Consider the following 17,355-nt stretch of genomic DNA (forward strand, 5'->3'; position numbering starts at 1 on the left):
CAGAGTGATTATGAAAGTATTGAAGCATTTCATTCCAAATATGGTGAACAGCAACACGTACTCACGCACCGCCGAGCACGACACCTTCACTGGGAAATGGAATTCCTGAAGGACCGACCGACCGACCGACCTGAAGGACCGACCGACCGACTGACTGAACGCACTTGCAAGACGACGTCGGCAAAGCACAGAAATGCAAACACGACCTCACTCTCAACCCCACAATTAATCCGTCCGTTCCACGACGTTCTTTGCTGAAGCCCATTTTGCACTCGGCCCTTACATTTAAAAATAAAAAGGGCCAAAATATTTACTTTTTTTTTTTTTTTTTTTACATATAAATATTATACAGTAATCATCGAAAGATCTGGAGGTGTGCCAATCGCCTTGAATCATGCAGAATAATCAAAGTGGAATGTCACTTCAGTCGAGACTGTTTCACGGGTAAACGATACAAAGATGAAAACAAATAACAGCTTCGTCGACACTCGAATGTTTGTTCACAAATCGAGGCCCTCTGGGATGCAGACGTAGGCTGGCACGCAATGAGATCGACATCAGAGGAAAAATAAATTCGTCAAACACTGAAGCAGCAAACGAGTCTTTTTGACCGTTGCAAGGTTTATAAGGCAAACCTTTGAGGAGGAAGAAGAAGCCACAGGCAGTTCCATAGAGATGCCACCGAGCTCATCCGCCGAAAGTGATCGTGCGACAATGGCTCTTTGGCAAAACGATAACAAATTCACAACAAACGCTGCAACACCGAATAGAAAACGCTTTTCCGTGTAACCCTCTACCGTGGTGGCAGAAGTGAGGACGGCGAGGGGACCACGGTGTTCATGCCGTAGCAGCCCAAGGCATCAAGGGGTCAAAACTCAATTGTGCGGAGAAACGTTAAAACTTGATCGTGCCGGCCGGCAGGCTGCTATTGCAGAGTCGGTAGTAGCGCAGGTCGTTCACAAAATGGTGCATGTTTTGCATGAACGACGGCAAATCCTGCACCAGTCGGAAAGGAGCAACGGACGCCATGGATGCAGCGGGTGTTTGAAATTAAATTGAATGAAAACAAAAAATATTTTCATTTAAATACATTTTTAAAGTCTTCAAACGATAACCACCAAAAGGTGTCTCAAGCTTACAAACACGGTTATTATGCTTTCAATAGAGGACGAATCGGGTCCGCTTTCCCTCAAAAGTCAATTTCAAGGTTACCGCACAAGCCTCCCAGTCACAAAAACCACCACCCACCTGGTCCATCTTGAAGGATCGTGCGAGCAAGTCCTTCTGTTGCGAATCTAGCCCATCACAGGAGTGAAGAAAGGTAGGCAGGAAGGCCCCGAAGAAGGCGTTGAAGTCTACGGTGGCCATGCTGTAGATTGTGGAGGTGATGTCATCCTGGAGGATGTCGTGTGATCGCAGGGCCAAGGCCTGGAGCAGCACCTGCAGGAACTGTGCCATCATGGTGCGCCGGAACAGATCCTGTCAAAACAGAGGACACGTTTAGGATGCTTCACCTACCAGAGAAGAGCTTCAATGAGGAGAATGATTCATGAACAAGAGTTCCAAATCAGAGAAATGCCAAAAACTGATTAAATCGACCAGTAAGGAAAATGGTAAAGAGACGGTCAGCTTGATTGAAGTGCAGTGTGCGAGGCTGGGAAGAACCTTTTCGTATAGCTTGTGCCTCGAGTTGAGGCTCTCCAAGTAGGCCAAGTTCTGCTTGAATATGTGGATGTCCGTTTGCAGGAACGACTGTCCGTACGCCTGCGCATACGGAATCGTGCATTGGCCAACGCGACAGTTGGTGGACATGAACAATTACACTCGATTCTCCCTGGACTTGTACAAATCACCAAAGAGGCTTTGAAAAACATCAATACGTCTCTACCTGGAACCCTTAAAGCCGTGCACAGCCACCCTCCAACCCGAACAAACACAGCATTCTTGTATCGTTTCACCTGCAGTACCCACTTGGTAATAGCGGTGCTTAATGAAACGGCCATAATGAAATTTCACACAATTTCTCTGCCACTGCATTCTTGATTGAATTATATAATTCTATATTTCACACGTGGAGTTGAAATTGATTACCGCAAGGTACATATTGTGTCGCGGGAACGGTCCGTGCAAAGTTGTTTCGCACATCAAACATGCCAGAATATTGTGAAACCAAAATTGCGTTCAAGAACAAAATTAATCCACTGGATGCCACACCCAATCAGCGATCATCAGGTAAACATCAGCGATCAGAGGCCTGGCACAGCAGAGGACAGCAGGATGACCTGATTAATGAACCCATTGACATGCCAACCGAATACAACCTATTAACTAGAATGCATCTCAAAGTGCGAAGACGGTCCGCTTTGTACTAACACTAAACTTGATGAAAAGAACAGCCGATACATATGATAAAACAGGAGTCTGTCTGTCTGTCTGTCTGTCTGTCCGTCCATCCCCAACCTACTCCCTACTCAGTTTTGGGGCAAGCCCCACCAAACCTTCTGTGGAAAGTTTTGGGGTCTCCACAGATGTTGTAAGGTAAGTAGGAGGTTTCATAAATTCCTCAATAAAATTATGATTTTGAAATAAACTCGATAATGAGCTGCCCCAAATCCGGAAGTGAACACATGACGATAATGAGCTGGTTTGATAATATCTCCATACAATCGTCATTTAACGCAGCATTTTGTTATTGTATCAATTGATGATTGGAATGACGTTAGAAATTGAGTGAATACAATAATGATTTTGAATTTCCAACCATACGGAACTGCTCCATATCCAGATGCAATGTCTGCATGGATTTAAATATTTGTTTATGTCACGAGTATTCGTGAAAGTTTATTTTTTATATTAATGCTATTTAACTTGTGATTGGAGCTGTGCTGTTTGGAATGAAAATAGAGATATTGAGTTCAATAGAATGACGAAATGACGTGAGGGTTTCTACTTTGTAACAGTGACATTCGCGGATTCGCCCTATGCAGATTCACCATTGACTGGGTATAGAACCAAACGGGTAAGTTTTTCGTGGAAATCCTTCACGAACCTGCTGTCCATGCTTGATGTTCGACCACACCAGTGGCACAGGAATGTGCAATGTATTGGTTCATGGTATCCCATTTGCCGTTTTTTTAACCTAAGTCTTTCACGAACCTGCTGTCCATGTGTGACGTGTGACTGAAGGTGGCACAGGAATGTGGAATTTATTGGTTCCATGGTTTAGCATTCACCGTTTCCGCATTGTTTGTTTGCTTCCGGCTCCCCATCAGTGCCTAGCCTTCCAAACCCTCAACTGTGATACATTAGAGGACGCAGAGACCATGGAAACCGCAAAAACTGGATGCCTCCTCACTCTCTGCAGACCTGGACAAAATCACATTCGGGTCAAACAAGTGGAGCATGTCTTTCAATCCTGACAAATCTCACACTCTTACTGTGTCTCTCTGCAAAGACCGACTGAACAACCCTCCCATCTACTTTCTCAACAATCTTCTCCAAGACGTTCTGTCACTCAAGCTTTTGGGTCTCACTATCTGCCATGATCTTTCTTGGGAAAACCACATTTCCAAGCTGGCCTCCAAAGCCAGTCGCCGACTGGGAATCCTCCGTCGTGCGAAGTCCTTCCTTGGCACACCTGAGCTCCTCAACATACAAGGCTTTCATCCGCAGCTCAATGGAATACTGCTGTCCCCTCTGGGCTGGTGCTCCTGCCTCACACCAAGCTCGTTGTTGAAACAACGCTGTTGAAACCAAAGCTTTCAGATTCATTGGAATCTCCCGCGATGAAGCTGATTGTGAGGGCCTTTCACTCACTCACCGCAGGCAGGTAGGTGGTCTTTCGGTGTTCTACCAACTCCTATCCAGCCTATCTGTGCTCTGTCCCCCAAATATTCCTATAGGTCGCACAAGATCTGCCAGCAACCCTCTTCTGGTGAAATTGCCAAAATCAAGACTCTCTGCTCACCTTCACTTTTTCATTCCTCTTTTCTCCCGCCTCTGGAACAAACTCCCTCACTCTCTTCAATCCCACTCCACCCTCCAAGTCTTTAAAACAGCTGTTCACCACCATCTCTTATCTTCCCCCATCCAAAACCTTGATCTTTTCTACCCCCGCTAATTTCACCCCAATTCCCCTTTTTGAAATACCAACTTCTGTCCTGGAAGTCCTTGGTGTCCTTGTGCTTTATACTTCTCCCTCCCCCCCCCCCCCCCCCTTCCCATGTCTCCTTCCCCCAGATCTCCCAATGTCCCTGTTCTCTGCTGTTGTACTTGTGTGCTTCCCTCTCTCTCCCGCTCCCTTTATTGTATGTTTTGTGTATCCCTTTTTTTCGTGATTAATGTTAGCTATTACACGAGCCTTGCTCTTGTATACAAAAAAAAAGAAGAAAAAAAAGAAAAAGAAAAAAAAAGGGGGGGGGGGGGGGTGGGAACCGAAAGTTACCGAACCAGAAAGCATGTCAAATGCAACTGACGACTATGACGAGACGAGAACCAAAATTGCACGACAAGCGATTGAAATCGGAGTGGCATGGACCGGTCTACCTTTTCACGGATACAACAAAATATTTATTCACTGGACTCAACTTTTGCCAAAATTACTTGACCACGAAAGTTATGTCAATGAGAAAGATGATTACTTTACAGTAAACAAAACCTCATTATCTACCAAAAGTACCATTTGTTAGGTAAGTTAATTATAACAAGTGTTCTTAGTCAATGGACTATATTGCAGTAAAAAATAAATAAATAATAAACCACCTGCATTATGGCCACAAAGTGTGACTGATGCTCCACGGCCTCCTCAGCCGTATCGGTGCGGCAACGGCCCACCTTGGCCAGCACTGTTGTACGGAAGAAGTGGCGCCAGTTGTGCTGAAGCACCAGATACAGCAACTCGTAAAGCTCCACCTTGATTGAAGGTGAAGGATGCTGGAAGAAGGGATTTTAATAATAAATGGATTCAGTGGGGGTCGATCTAGTTTATCCACAAAACCGCAAGGGTTGCCTCAAAACGTAGGCCACACCGTCATGACCACACAAACCGAAGGCTTGCTTACGGGTGAAACGAGGGGGTAAAGCTGTTCGAGGCTCAGGGCGAGGATGCTGGGCAGGAAGGAGCGGAATGCAGCACCGGGTTCTTGCACCACCACCTGCAGGATCTTCAGTAATCTCACAACCACCTGCTCACCTGCACCACCTTCTAATTCCACACTTTCTGCTAATTGCTGCCTGCAGATTCAAAATAAAAATACAATTATTGTTGAATGCTCAGAAGATGGGTGACTGATGGGTGTTTTTATATCATTTCCTTTCTTGGTCGGATAAAGCTGGGGTCGAGAGGAGGAGAGAGCTATCTAAGGAACCGTTGAGGGCCCTTCCAAAGTAGCCCTGATGACATCAAGAGTCAACCTTAAAGTGTGGATTTGTACCACATTTACATCATATTAAGCAGAGGGTGAATTATCCCTCCCCCCTCCTCTGAAGATCTGGGTTTTCACTGTCAACACAACAATGATGTGGTGAGACACAGGCTCGGTTCCCAGAAGATTCAAATCACATCTTGAACATGAGTCAATCTTAGCATGGGTCTACTAACCACAGGGCACCAAAAACACCCACATTGTGGAAATCCCAAGTGGCTGGTCTGGACATCCATTGAAAATAAAGCCAGGGGTAGACAAGGAGCAGTGCCGCCCTGGCAATGCAAACAAAAGACCAAACTGAACAATACGTTTACTTTTATTAACAGAAACAACAAAACTTCTTCTAGACATAAGGTACTCCACAAACACGGCAGAGAGGAACATCAGCTGACCTTCAATGTTGCTTCCGTGTTCGTTACTGGAGCCAAATGTGTGAAAGCTGGACGTGGTGACTGGGAGAGGTTAGGCAGAGCATATTTTGCCGTTTGATATTTCCCCCTCAACATTTTACAATCTTAAATAAGAGTAATAACCAAGACTGGGCAGGATGGCCAAGAGCTGTGCAGACTCACCTCCAAGCTGTCTAGCCTGGGTTTGAATCCCAACCCAGCTATAATCTGTCATTCCTGATGATTCATAAAGGTGTGTGCCGTCCCTCAGATAAACATTAAACTGGGTGTCCCATCTGCCAGCATTAGTTGGACGGTAAATATCCCAGTGTCCTTCGTGAAGTCACCGTGAACAAATTACAAATTCCTGCCCTGACTTCCCGAGTCGTACTGGCAACCCGTCCAGGAATGTATCTTAGTAATTGCTTCGGCAGCACCAACACTGCAAAGAGTACATGATGATTGATGATGATAATGATTATGATGATAACAGGGATAATTAAAAAGGCAAGGTATTCATTAAAAGCACGAGCAAATTCAAATCACGTCTTGAAAAAGTTCAGTCATTCCTCACTATCAGCCATGATCTTTCTTAGGCAAACCACATTTCAAAGTTGGCCTCCAAAGCCAGCCGCGGACTGGGCTCTCGGTCGTACAAAGACCTTCCCACCTGAGGAGCCAACTTCCACATTCTCTTCAATCTCATTCCTTCCTACAGGTCTTCAAGACAGCTGCTCACCACCATCTCAGATTATCCCCAATCCAAAACCATGATCTTTCACCCCCACTCCCCTCTCATCCCAAGTCCACCTCCTTCCAAATTTCCAGTTTTTCCTTCCTTGGAGTTTGCTTCTGTATCCATTTGTTTATGCCGTGTGTCCTCATATCACTTACCTCTCCAAGTCTCCCTTTTTTTAATCCCTCATGCCTGCTGTTGGTTGTTCTCACCTTTCTCAATTGTTGCTTTTGCTCTGTTACATCCACATCCATTCAGTGTACTAGATACTCCACAAGCCTTGACCTTATATACAAGTATGCAAATTATTCCCACCAACCAGGCTGGGCTCACGTGCAGGCTGCAACCAGCTGCAGGGCATGCCCCCAAACCTCTCTATATGTATTATATTGTCGCGTCCAGCCCGGTCAACACCGACACTGGCCGGATGGACCAAACTGGCCTTAACTCCCTCAGACTGTGTTCAATTATGGCGGACTTAGTGCGCGCGCAGTTGTGAGGGCAACACACAAGAACCTTAAAGCTTTTGTAAAACCAACAGGTTTCTTTCCGAAGAACAAGACCAGAGGAAGATTGACCCGTCGGAGGAATACGACAGCGGGTTGGGAGGGAAGGAAGGGGATGCAATTAGAATTAATTACACGAGCAACGGTACCCGCCCTTTGGGCACGGCAGAACCCTCCTTTGGGCACGGCCCTTTGGGCGGGGCTCCAATTGGGAAGCCCAAATAAAAAGGCAAAATATCAGAAATTGAAGGTTTTTTTTTTAATTTTAAACGATTCATATAAACATCCGTTGAATCATATCACACGCAAATCATCAAATTCTTAACAGTATCTTTAGAATTTCAATAAAAGCCACATCACTGTTCACTTCGGTAAATATTATTCCATCGTGTTTCAAATCGTGATCGATACACTATGATCGTGATAATCGTGATCGTGAATCGTGATCGATAATCGTGTTCACAATCGCTATGTCGTATGTACTCATGATATGTGTACCAAATTCCCGATACGTGTAACTGTACCAAATCAACAGTTAAAAGGATTTTGAGCCGATAGCTGTTATGGCCTTGGCAAGATCGATGGAGACAGCGATCTGTTAGCGTATTCACCGCCCAAATAGCTATGTGGAATTCTCTCATGTAGAGATTAAACGTTACGGCTGTTACGGCCTTGGCAAGATCGATGGAGACAGCGTTTATTATACTTTTAATGAAGGACACTGTCTCAAGCCCCAGTCCCCATCACGGATGGGGCTCAGCGGTTTACCCGAGCCTGACAGTGACGGCGAAAGGCAAGGTACACGCTGGCCCGTCCAGTGTAGCGCGTGTGCGGCCCCGGACATCGAAGGGCATTAAACGTTCATTAAACATTAAACGTTCATTAAAGGATTACAAAACGAAAAACATTACGAAATTACGTTCACACCATCACGTCAAACACTACCGTGAACACATACATCGTCACAATGGACGTTATGCGAACGTGAATGTTATGCGGGAGTCCAAACCTGAGAATACTGGAGACTAAAGCTGAAATTGGTAAAACTAAATAGCCTATTTTACTCCTGGGGATCCCAGGATTACCCACCAAAAATATCTTTGCGATCGGTCCAGCAGTTTTTACGGTACCTTCAAATGGACAGACAGACAGACATTTGGTGAATTATAGTAAGATACAGTGATGTGAAAGCAATCTAAATAAATCTAAGGCTCCTCACTCCAGATTCAATCACACATGGGGAAAGGGAACAAAAAACGGGAGGCTTATCTCTGGTGGTGGTGGTGTTGAAGGAGGGGACGGGGGTGGCGCTGAAGCAGTCACGGACAGGCGAGACAAGCAGGCAATGATGAGATGATGAGACAGTGAGGAGGCGAACAGGCAGCAGGAACCAAACAGGCACGCAGACGAACAAGGGAATACGTTTCTCCTGCAGAACGCAAAATCCCAACTCTCCTCAGTCAGAGCGCGATCCTTTTCCTCCCGCTCTGGCACGATGCCAAACCTCCTCCGGCCTCTCCAGTTCTCCCTCAAATCAGCGCAATCGCAAGCGCCCAAACCCGTGCGATACAGGTTCCTCCCCTTCACTCTTTGGACAGCACTCACCCTTCGAGGGATTGGGTCCACCCTCTTCAGGAGATGACCATAACTCTGCCCTCTCTCCTAAACCTGGCAGAGCTCCATCATGATCTGCCTCGCTCCTCTCTTTGCTCTTCTTTGCCACCCGGGGCACCCGGAGGATTACAAGATGTTTTCCAAACGTTTCCTTCACTTTAAACCCTCGCTATTTATTACAACACCACCCTCCGTATGGTGCACGTTCAACTAAACAATCATTAAGCTACGTGTCCCTACTTATTACATCAAGATTGGCTAACTACTCGTATACGGACCATACTACTCTATACAATTCTATGGCAATCTCGAACCAGCCCATCCCAAACATATTATATATATATATAAATATGCATACATAAATCAAGCAACAAAATAATTACAATAAATTAATAATTAAATTAATGCAAGTCGATTTAAGGGATTGTACATATTTGTTCATCCAAACATCCTTTCTTGCGTTCACGATGGTGTTGAATTTAGATTGCGCCTCTCTTCAAAACATGCCACGTGGATCATTGAAGTTTTGCTCTTAACGATCGAGCTCATCAGTGAGTTAAAAAAAGAAAAGAAGTTAAGATCTAACCCTGTTTAATATTTCCATATTCAGCTGGATTTGAACCCACAAGCAGTGGGATGTCAGTCTTGGGTTTTAAACCATGAGGCCACCACCTTACCCTGACAACACTAAATCATTAAAGTACATAAGCATCACTCTGTCACAATTAAAACGTAAATAAAATCTGTGGTCGAGGAACACTTCACCTGGTGAACATGCTTATGAACGTCTGAAGCATTTGTTCTGTGAAAGGAGCTCCCATTTGGACTTTGAGACTTTGGAAGAGTGTGAGAAAGAAGGCAAGGACCTCGTCCATGATATCTGCAACACACAGAGCTTGCTGGAAAAATTGCAAGATTTGACCAGAGGGAAACGTGATTCATAATACTCTTTGCTCTGCCAATAAACATATACAAAAATAAAAGGACAAACAAATTTAGACATTTTGAAATCATTATTGTTGGAGAATAACCCTCAATAAAGGCAGTGCAAGCACTGTTGACCAATGCAGGTCCAACCCAGAGAAAGAGACCACAATGGAATGGCACAGACAAGAAAAGCATGCAAGGCACACCAGATTGGGTGATGAAGGCTGGGAGGAGCATAAGTGTGGTATGGACCACGTCTTCAATGGCACGATAGCAGATCTGCTTTGGTCGTTGAGCCTCATTGGTCACACTCTCCACCATGTCTCGGAGCAAGGCCAGCGTCCGAAGCACCATTGGCTTGGCTGCTCAGGGCGGGGGAACGGGAAGCATCCCTGCTACAACTCAATTGCCAAAATCACTGACAGCCAAGTGTGCTCCATGGCAAGGTACTGCTCCTGAGCTCGAGAAACAGCAACAGCATATGGCTCAAAAGATCACGGCCTTACGAGAGCACAACACGTTACTACTCCATTACAAGTCTAAACCAATGCAGTGAAAAGGAAATATTGCAAGCAATATGGTTGCTACAGATGCTGTTCAGGAGCAGGTGGGATCCCCCAAAATAATCGAACCAGGCCATATTGGTCTATCAAATAAAAGATTACAATTGCTGCAATTAAAGTGCGGTTGAACCTTTCATAAACAGTCAAACTATGAGACGTGCACATACCTTGGTCGAGTTGGGTAGTACAGTCACGTAGGGTCCGGTAGCTAGACGTCAGAGTGCACGCTAAGGCATCGTAGTTGCGTGAACGAGAGTCCCACTGTTGTTCACAGTCAGGAACGCCAGGCCATGGCAGCAGCAGGGAGTTTGACAGAGAGCGACAAACAAGTACCTGGACCTGATCATGGCACAATGAAAGGCAAATTGAAGGACAAATGAACAAAAACAAAAACAATGCAGAAGTATTTCACATTGGAATGGAACACCAGATGCAGAGTTGTAAACTTGATAACGCCAAGTTGCATGTCGTCTATAATCGAAATCTTCTATGACATTCACTTATTCATATTTGTTCTCCGTGGGCCAAAATGCACAAGTTCAGAAACATGCCGTGAACCTTTTTTTCTTTAAAAAAAAAAGATTTTTGGCATTATCCACAAAGCAAACCGATTCAAATCATCTTAGTCAACATTTATACGAACTAATACACCGGCTCACTACGTAAGCAGCATGGGGAGTCAGGTTATTATCTCATTAGGTTTTCTCTACATGCAATGCAGAGGAATATCTATTAAAATCTTACGATTACGTTGATGTGATTCTACATGCTGCCCTGTCTTCCAGCAACCATTGAAATTGGTTTAAAATACCATAATACTGTTTAAAATACCTTTAGTCAGTGTCGTATATTACATTATTCTACCAGGTGAGCAAAAACTTGAAAAGATCAAGTTTTTGGATGGGGAAGATAAGAGATGGTGGTGAACAGATGCTTTGAAGACCTCGAGGGAGGAGTGGGATTGAAGAGAGTGTGGGAGATTGTTCCAGAGGCGGGAGAAAAGAGGAATGAAAGAGTGAACACTGACGTTTGGAACGCTGATGTTTGAAATCCAATACCGACGCTTGGAACAAGATCGCCCATAGGGCGGATACTCTGCTAGTTATGTTAACCCCTTCCTCCCCAAAGAGTGGCTGTACATCCCAAATTGCAAGTATTGCCGAGAAAGAACACTGGTGACAAAGTGTAATCTCAGACAAAAACGTCACTGTAGGTTGCCATACCCTGCTGGTAAAAATACAACTCCTTGCACTTTGGAATATTTCAGTGGAAACAAGCAGCTTTTATAATCACATTAAAGATTCTCTATCTGGCATGGAATCTGGCCTCCAGGAAGGCTTATACACAGTCGTCCAAAAACGGCAGTGAATTGATGTACCCATTCTGAAAGTTTTGACCAAGGGGAACATAAACGTGGATGCTCCAACACCGACGATGTTAAAAAAACATCAAACCTTGGAAGTTATCTGTATCGGACACAAATCCCCCAAATATAACATTGCTCAAATGTCGATTTACAGTGCGAGCTGACACACAAAGCACCTTGTTCTGCAGCGAGAACAACGTATCATCCCCGGCCTTGTTAAACAGTTTCTGCATCTCGGGCAAGGTGGAAAGGAACGGTGGGCGCACGCACGTAGCCAAGGAGACCAAAAGATGGGCCGCAGACAGCTGTATCTTCTCTGGGATCTGCACAGCGTGAAAGGGGGAAGATGGGAAGGGAAGCAAAACAAGCAATCTGAGTATTGCGCTGCAATACATGTCCCCGACCGGCAGTCTGTCGTCCGGAAAACTGTTGGGGAATTATATAATTACCAACTCAGGGTCTGAGGTAACTCGGCTAAAAATTATCCGATTTGCACCAAATAAAGTTCATGAATGGTTGCATAGACCCCTACTTCTCACTAAAAGGGGAAAAATAATGTAAATCAGAGTTAAAATAAGCCCGCAAGGTCGCTCCGTGGAGCGGCCTGCACGTATTGCACTGTTTGAATTATATAATTACCAACTCACGGTCTGAGGTAACTCGGCAAAAAATTATCCGATTTGCACCAAATAAAGTTCATGAATGGTTGCACAGACCCCTACTTCTCACTAAAAGTGGAAACAATGTAAATTGGAGTTAAAACAAGGAATATTAACAGCTTTGCCTTACCGCACTCCAAATTATAGTCCGGAAAACTGTTGGGGAAATTACCAAAGTTCAAAGTGCCATAACTTTGTCAAAATTGATCGAAACGTCGTGAAGTTCGAACTTGATCTGTAACTTATCATGAGGAAACCATGTACCAAGTTTGAAATCATTAGCATTAAGGGTTTAGGAAAAAAGTCCGGAAAGCTGTTCTTTGCGTGACGGACTGACAGACTGACGGACAGACGGAGGGACGGCGTGCAAACCTATAGTCCCCTCCGGTGTACACCGGTAGGGGACTAATAAGTAAGGGTCAGTTGAGGGAATGGGAAGAAAATAAAGCAAAAGTACATGAATAAGTCAGTGAGATTAGGTAAAAACAAAATGGTGAACGTTTGCTTCGGTACAAAGTCTTCCCTCTGATCACATTTCACACCAGAAGAGCTGGGTCGGTGCAGGTGAGAATTAATTTGACAGGTGGTCATTGTTTGTGTGGGATGCAGGTAACCGTTGTATGCACGTCATCAAGTTTCCTACACCGAGCACTTTCACAGGGTTGACCCACGTTATAATAACAACGGGCCAACAGTTTAACATGCGAAGTCCTTCGAGGCGTTTCCAACAACCCCAGCAATTCCCCAAAGCGCTTTGCAGATAACATTTAAACCCCCTCATGCCCCACCCAAAAACCCTTTTTCCATGACGTGCCTTGTTGCTGAGTAGGGGTACAAGTGCCATCACAGCAGTGCTCACAAGTGATGCCATCTGGTCAGGTTTACTCTTCTGCCTCTGCAACTCAGCACCAAACTGTGCGAGCCAGTGACAGTATGCCTGCACTGCCGCCAGTGACTGCGCCTGCCTGCCAATGGTAAACACAAAATCTATTTCAGAGAGCACAGGGAAACCTGCAACATCTCACCGCTAGTGGGTGATCAACCGCGACAATCCTCATTGCTCACGTTTTTCCGAGCACAATCTCGAGCTTCAATGCAAAGGAAAGGAATAAAGATCCAGTAAGTAGCCTCTCACTACTTACACTTCGGTAAAGTCAGGCTTCAGCACAGATGGGATAGTCGTCTCAACGGTGAACAGCCTCAGCTGAGTGCCATATGCAGCCATCTCCACCAAGCTGGACAAAGAACATGCACAGCATAAATGTCATCCGGTCTCGCATCCTGCCGCCCCAGCACTCGCTTTTCTTGGATGAAACGTTAAAATACTCATTACCCAAAAAGGGCTGGCAGAGGGATGCACACTCACCTCCAAGCTGTCTAGCCTGGGTTTGAATACCGACCCAGCTATGAACTATCATCCCGGTGCTTCACATGCAGGGTGTTTTAATGTCTGTGTCGTCCCAAGGATTGACGTTAAACGGACATCCCGTCAGCCAGTATTCGTTGGTGGACGTTAAAGATTCCATGGTGTCTTTCACAAAGAGGAGGTGAGCTCTCGCCGGTACTCTGAACAAGTTCCAAATTCTTGCCACAACATTAGTCAAACATCAGGCCTGGCCAGCCGGTTCGTGAAAGACTTGGGCCAAGCTTTCCCCAGTCAATCCCACAAGAACGTGGGAATAATTGTGACCGTTAAAGAAAGAGAAAGCACAAAAATACCAAAACACGAAAATGCCGATGACCAAGCTCAAAAAAAGTATCGACTTTGAATCCACATGGCACTCATGAGCAGACAGTGGTGATGCAATTTTTAGTGCCTACTCATTAATCCAACTGCCCTGTTTCCACATCTATCAACGTAACTCAAAATAGTTTCAAGATGACGTAAAAAATGTTAGTGCCTACTCATTAATCCAGCTGCCCTGTTTCCACATCTATCAACCTAGCTCAAAATAGTTTCAAGATGACGTAAATCTGTGCAGGTGTTCTTATGAAATAAAAAGCAAACTTAGGCTGTGCAATATTTGAACAACAATCAGACCTCTTGAGTAGCGAGAGAGCATCAGGAAGTCGTTCACTGAAAGAGTCACACAGGAAATGGTCAGCGAGGCGGCCGGTGGCCTGAAGCATGGAGGCAAGGTCACGCATGGAGCAATGCAACCTCCGCAGATCATTTTCCGCAGTGACGTTCAACCGACGTCCTGCCAAACACACCAGGCCAACACACCTCGACTGGAGGCTCACGTTCAAGTACCAAAAAGCACCCGCAAAGCTCAATTTTATGTCGAATACTCATGACATCGTTTGTTTATTCCAGGATAGGCGACTTTCAAAATGACATAACCCACTCAGAATGCTCGGCATATGCGCATAAAGCGCTCTAGCAACAGCAGTCATCGCAGCAGGGAATGTATATCGTGTGTGCTAGATAGATTGTTACGGATGTTTGGCACTACAGAACTTTAATATACAAGAAAACAAACACGACATAATGACAATAACACCAAAGCTTTTTGTGCTGTACTCTTCAAGGCGATGGAAGAGATGAGAACTAGTGCATTTATAAGCATGTCTAAATAACCGCGACACCGATTGGTTCTTCAGTCATGACGTCATTGTTCTGAACGCCCATTCGTTGACTCGGTCACCACTATCCCTGGCTCCGATTGGCTGAAGCGGATGTGTCAGCGATGACGCACCATTTTTATCATTGCCTTGGGACAGCGGGTTGGGGAAATACCTTTAATCTTTCGGTGTTGAAAGAGAATGGGAGAAAATGTACAAATTCCTTTTGATGACACAATGTAGGGTCCATGGAATGGATGAAGGTTGCTTCTAACATACTGTCGCGCGACCGCCTTTGATTAATATCAGGCGGTCACGGATGCCGATCGCGAAGGCCTTAACCCCTGAGGCGAAAACTCAATGGCGGATTCCAGAACCTAAAGCTACAACAAGCGCGCGGGATGGAGGGGAGCGGCGAGACCCCTTGCAGTCTTACCTGTTTTCGGGGCGTCTCCAATGCTGCTGCAAATTAATTAAATCACACGGAAACTGCGTTCAGGAATATATTGTTGCGAATATGGAATTTGGCCTCCATATCCGCTTGTAAATATTCCCCTATTTCCCCAATACTCCCCAACTATCCCCAATCCCCCATTCCCTAGTCCCATTGTCTGTAAACAACACTCTGTAGAACCGACCTTCCCCTTTTTCCCCCATTAAATGTCGTGCCCAGGTCCACCGCATCTCACGTAGACAACTTTCGGACATCTTGCTAGTTATTCTTAGTCTATGTCAGTTAAGGACTCGTTTCCATTAATTCTGACTCTTCGTTGCACCAGAATGTGATTATATGGCACCAGTAGTGAGTTTAGGACCTTCCCATACCTCCTTCCATCTTCTTCCCCAAACAACAACAACAACAACAACTACAGCTACAACAACAACTACAACCACGGCGCGCGGGGGGAGTGTGCGTCCTCCCACCAGCTCGGTTAGCCGCCATGACCATGCGCTCCACGGGGTTACCACGAAAGGGCTCCCTGTCAGCCCCTCGTCAAGGGCGGAGCCGGTAACCCCCCCGCATGCACCCAATGAGAAGCAACGAGCCGATTCCATCTGGGGCGGAGCTAACGAGCCGAGGGCGTGTCACTCCCCGCCGGATATACGCAGCGACTTACCGGATGTGAGAAGAGATGCGCCCCGAGCTTGAGAAGACAAGAGAGCCACCTCCGAGCGCTGAGAGACCTCCTGCATCTTTTGGGCCGCGCTATCCTGTCCCTGAGCACAAGGTGCACCTTGTGCTGGCCATCGAATACCCGCTTTCCTTGCCATCAATCCCCGTGTGAGTCAGTTTTGTCCTGTTTCTCTGTGGTCTGTCGGGAATAATATAAGATTGTGTCTAAGTGCCTATCTTCCTTTGCTGTCCCTCTTGTAGTTGTAATCTAACCTTCCGAACGAATATAACCTCCTCCGGAGGTCTTGAGAACCGTATCCCTGGTGTCGTGTCATTTTAATCCCAGCCGTGTGTCTTTTCCTTCATTGACCTAGCGTAGCGCGATTAGTCAACGTTCGGGTATAATCGGGTAACCTGTGCAGACGTGGTCATACCAAACCGCTCGGTAAATAACATCTAAGCCGCGTCTGTAACAATTGGTGTCGAGGAGTGGAATTCGAACCCGGGACTAAATTTATTAGGCCCAAATTTGTAGTAGAATCAATTCAGAGCGCGTTTCCCGCGCGAAATTATAACGGCGAAATTTGATTTTGTTATACGGAAATAAAAACCCGAATTTTGAAAGTCGCGCTATGGCAGACCAAGACAGCTGGGGTCCGGTAGGGGAGAGTGAGGCAGGGTCGGTCCAGGACCAAATTGAGGGACGCGAGGAGAGCGAAGCAGTGAGGGCGGCAGGGTCGCAAAATAGCGTTGTCACGCACGAGGTGGCCACGGCATCCACGCCCGCGACCGTGGCAGCGCCCCTGGTGGATCCGAACCTTTTTATGTTGCAAATGAGGGCCCTTATGGAACAAATGGGTGAGCGATTGGAGGGCCAAATGGGGGTAATGGGGAACCGGATGGATGCTCAGGGTGAGCGATTGGAGGGCCAAATGGGGGTAATGGGGAACCGGATGGATGCTCAGGGTGAGCGATTGGAGGGCCAAATGGGGGTAATGAGGGACGAAGCGAGGGCTCGGAGTGAGCAATTGGGGGTAATGGGAAACCAAATGGGGGTAATGAGGGACGAAGCGAGGGGTACTGGTGAGAAGGTAGACAAAAATTTTGAGGGGTTAGACAACGGGATAAAAGAGGTGAGAAATGGGTTAGAGGGGTTAGAAAACACCATGGAAGGCAAATTGAGGGACATGAGGGACCAAGCGGAAAGGGAAGTTAACCAAATGGGGCAGCAGATAGAGGGGGTCAGAATGGGGGTAGAAGCCAAACTGGATGCTCACAGGGAGGAAATGGAGCAGATGAGGGTGGCATCTGGGCAGGAGATGCAAGTGATGGGGGAGGAGATCAGGAGAGGAGTGAGTGAGGAGGTTGGAGGAGTGCGCGAGGAGGTGAGGCACTGTAAGGAGCACATGGAGAAGGAGGTGAGAAAGGGGACTGTAAAGTTACAAGGGGGCATAGAGGACCTGACGCAGGAAGTGGAACAGCTGACGGAG

At 46.1% G+C, this 17,355-nt stretch overlaps 1 protein-coding gene across 2 annotated transcripts in view; it reads right to left on the reverse strand.

Annotated features, from left to right (window-relative positions):
• Nucleotides 1-275: 275 nt before the first annotated feature.
• XPO6 (exportin 6) overlaps nt 276-17,355 on the reverse strand; it is a 75,670-nt gene continuing 58,590 nt past the window's right edge. For both annotated transcript variants that reach the window (XM_068104203.2, XM_068104205.2), the window contains exons 15-26: nt 14,228-14,387; nt 13,329-13,421; nt 13,001-13,151; nt 11,704-11,850; nt 10,329-10,500; nt 9,805-9,960; nt 9,437-9,551; nt 5,061-5,232; nt 4,762-4,932; nt 1,666-1,764; nt 1,249-1,479; nt 276-996 (exon numbers count right to left, since the gene is read on the reverse strand). In XM_068104203.2, the coding sequence (XP_067960304.2) occupies nt 895-996; nt 1,249-1,479; nt 1,666-1,764; nt 4,762-4,932; nt 5,061-5,232; nt 9,437-9,551; nt 9,805-9,960; nt 10,329-10,500; nt 11,704-11,850; nt 13,001-13,151; nt 13,329-13,421; nt 14,228-14,387 (1,769 nt within the window). In that variant the 3' untranslated portion in view covers nt 276-894. The remainder of the gene's footprint in view (nt 997-1,248; nt 1,480-1,665; nt 1,765-4,761; nt 4,933-5,060; nt 5,233-9,436; nt 9,552-9,804; nt 9,961-10,328; nt 10,501-11,703; nt 11,851-13,000; nt 13,152-13,328; nt 13,422-14,227; nt 14,388-17,355) is intronic.

The sequence above is a fragment of the Myxine glutinosa genome, chromosome 5 (genome assembly GCF_964187855.1).
Source record: "Myxine glutinosa chromosome 5, kmMyxGlut1.1, whole genome shotgun sequence".
Taxonomy (NCBI): domain Eukaryota; kingdom Metazoa; phylum Chordata; class Myxini; order Myxiniformes; family Myxinidae; genus Myxine; species Myxine glutinosa.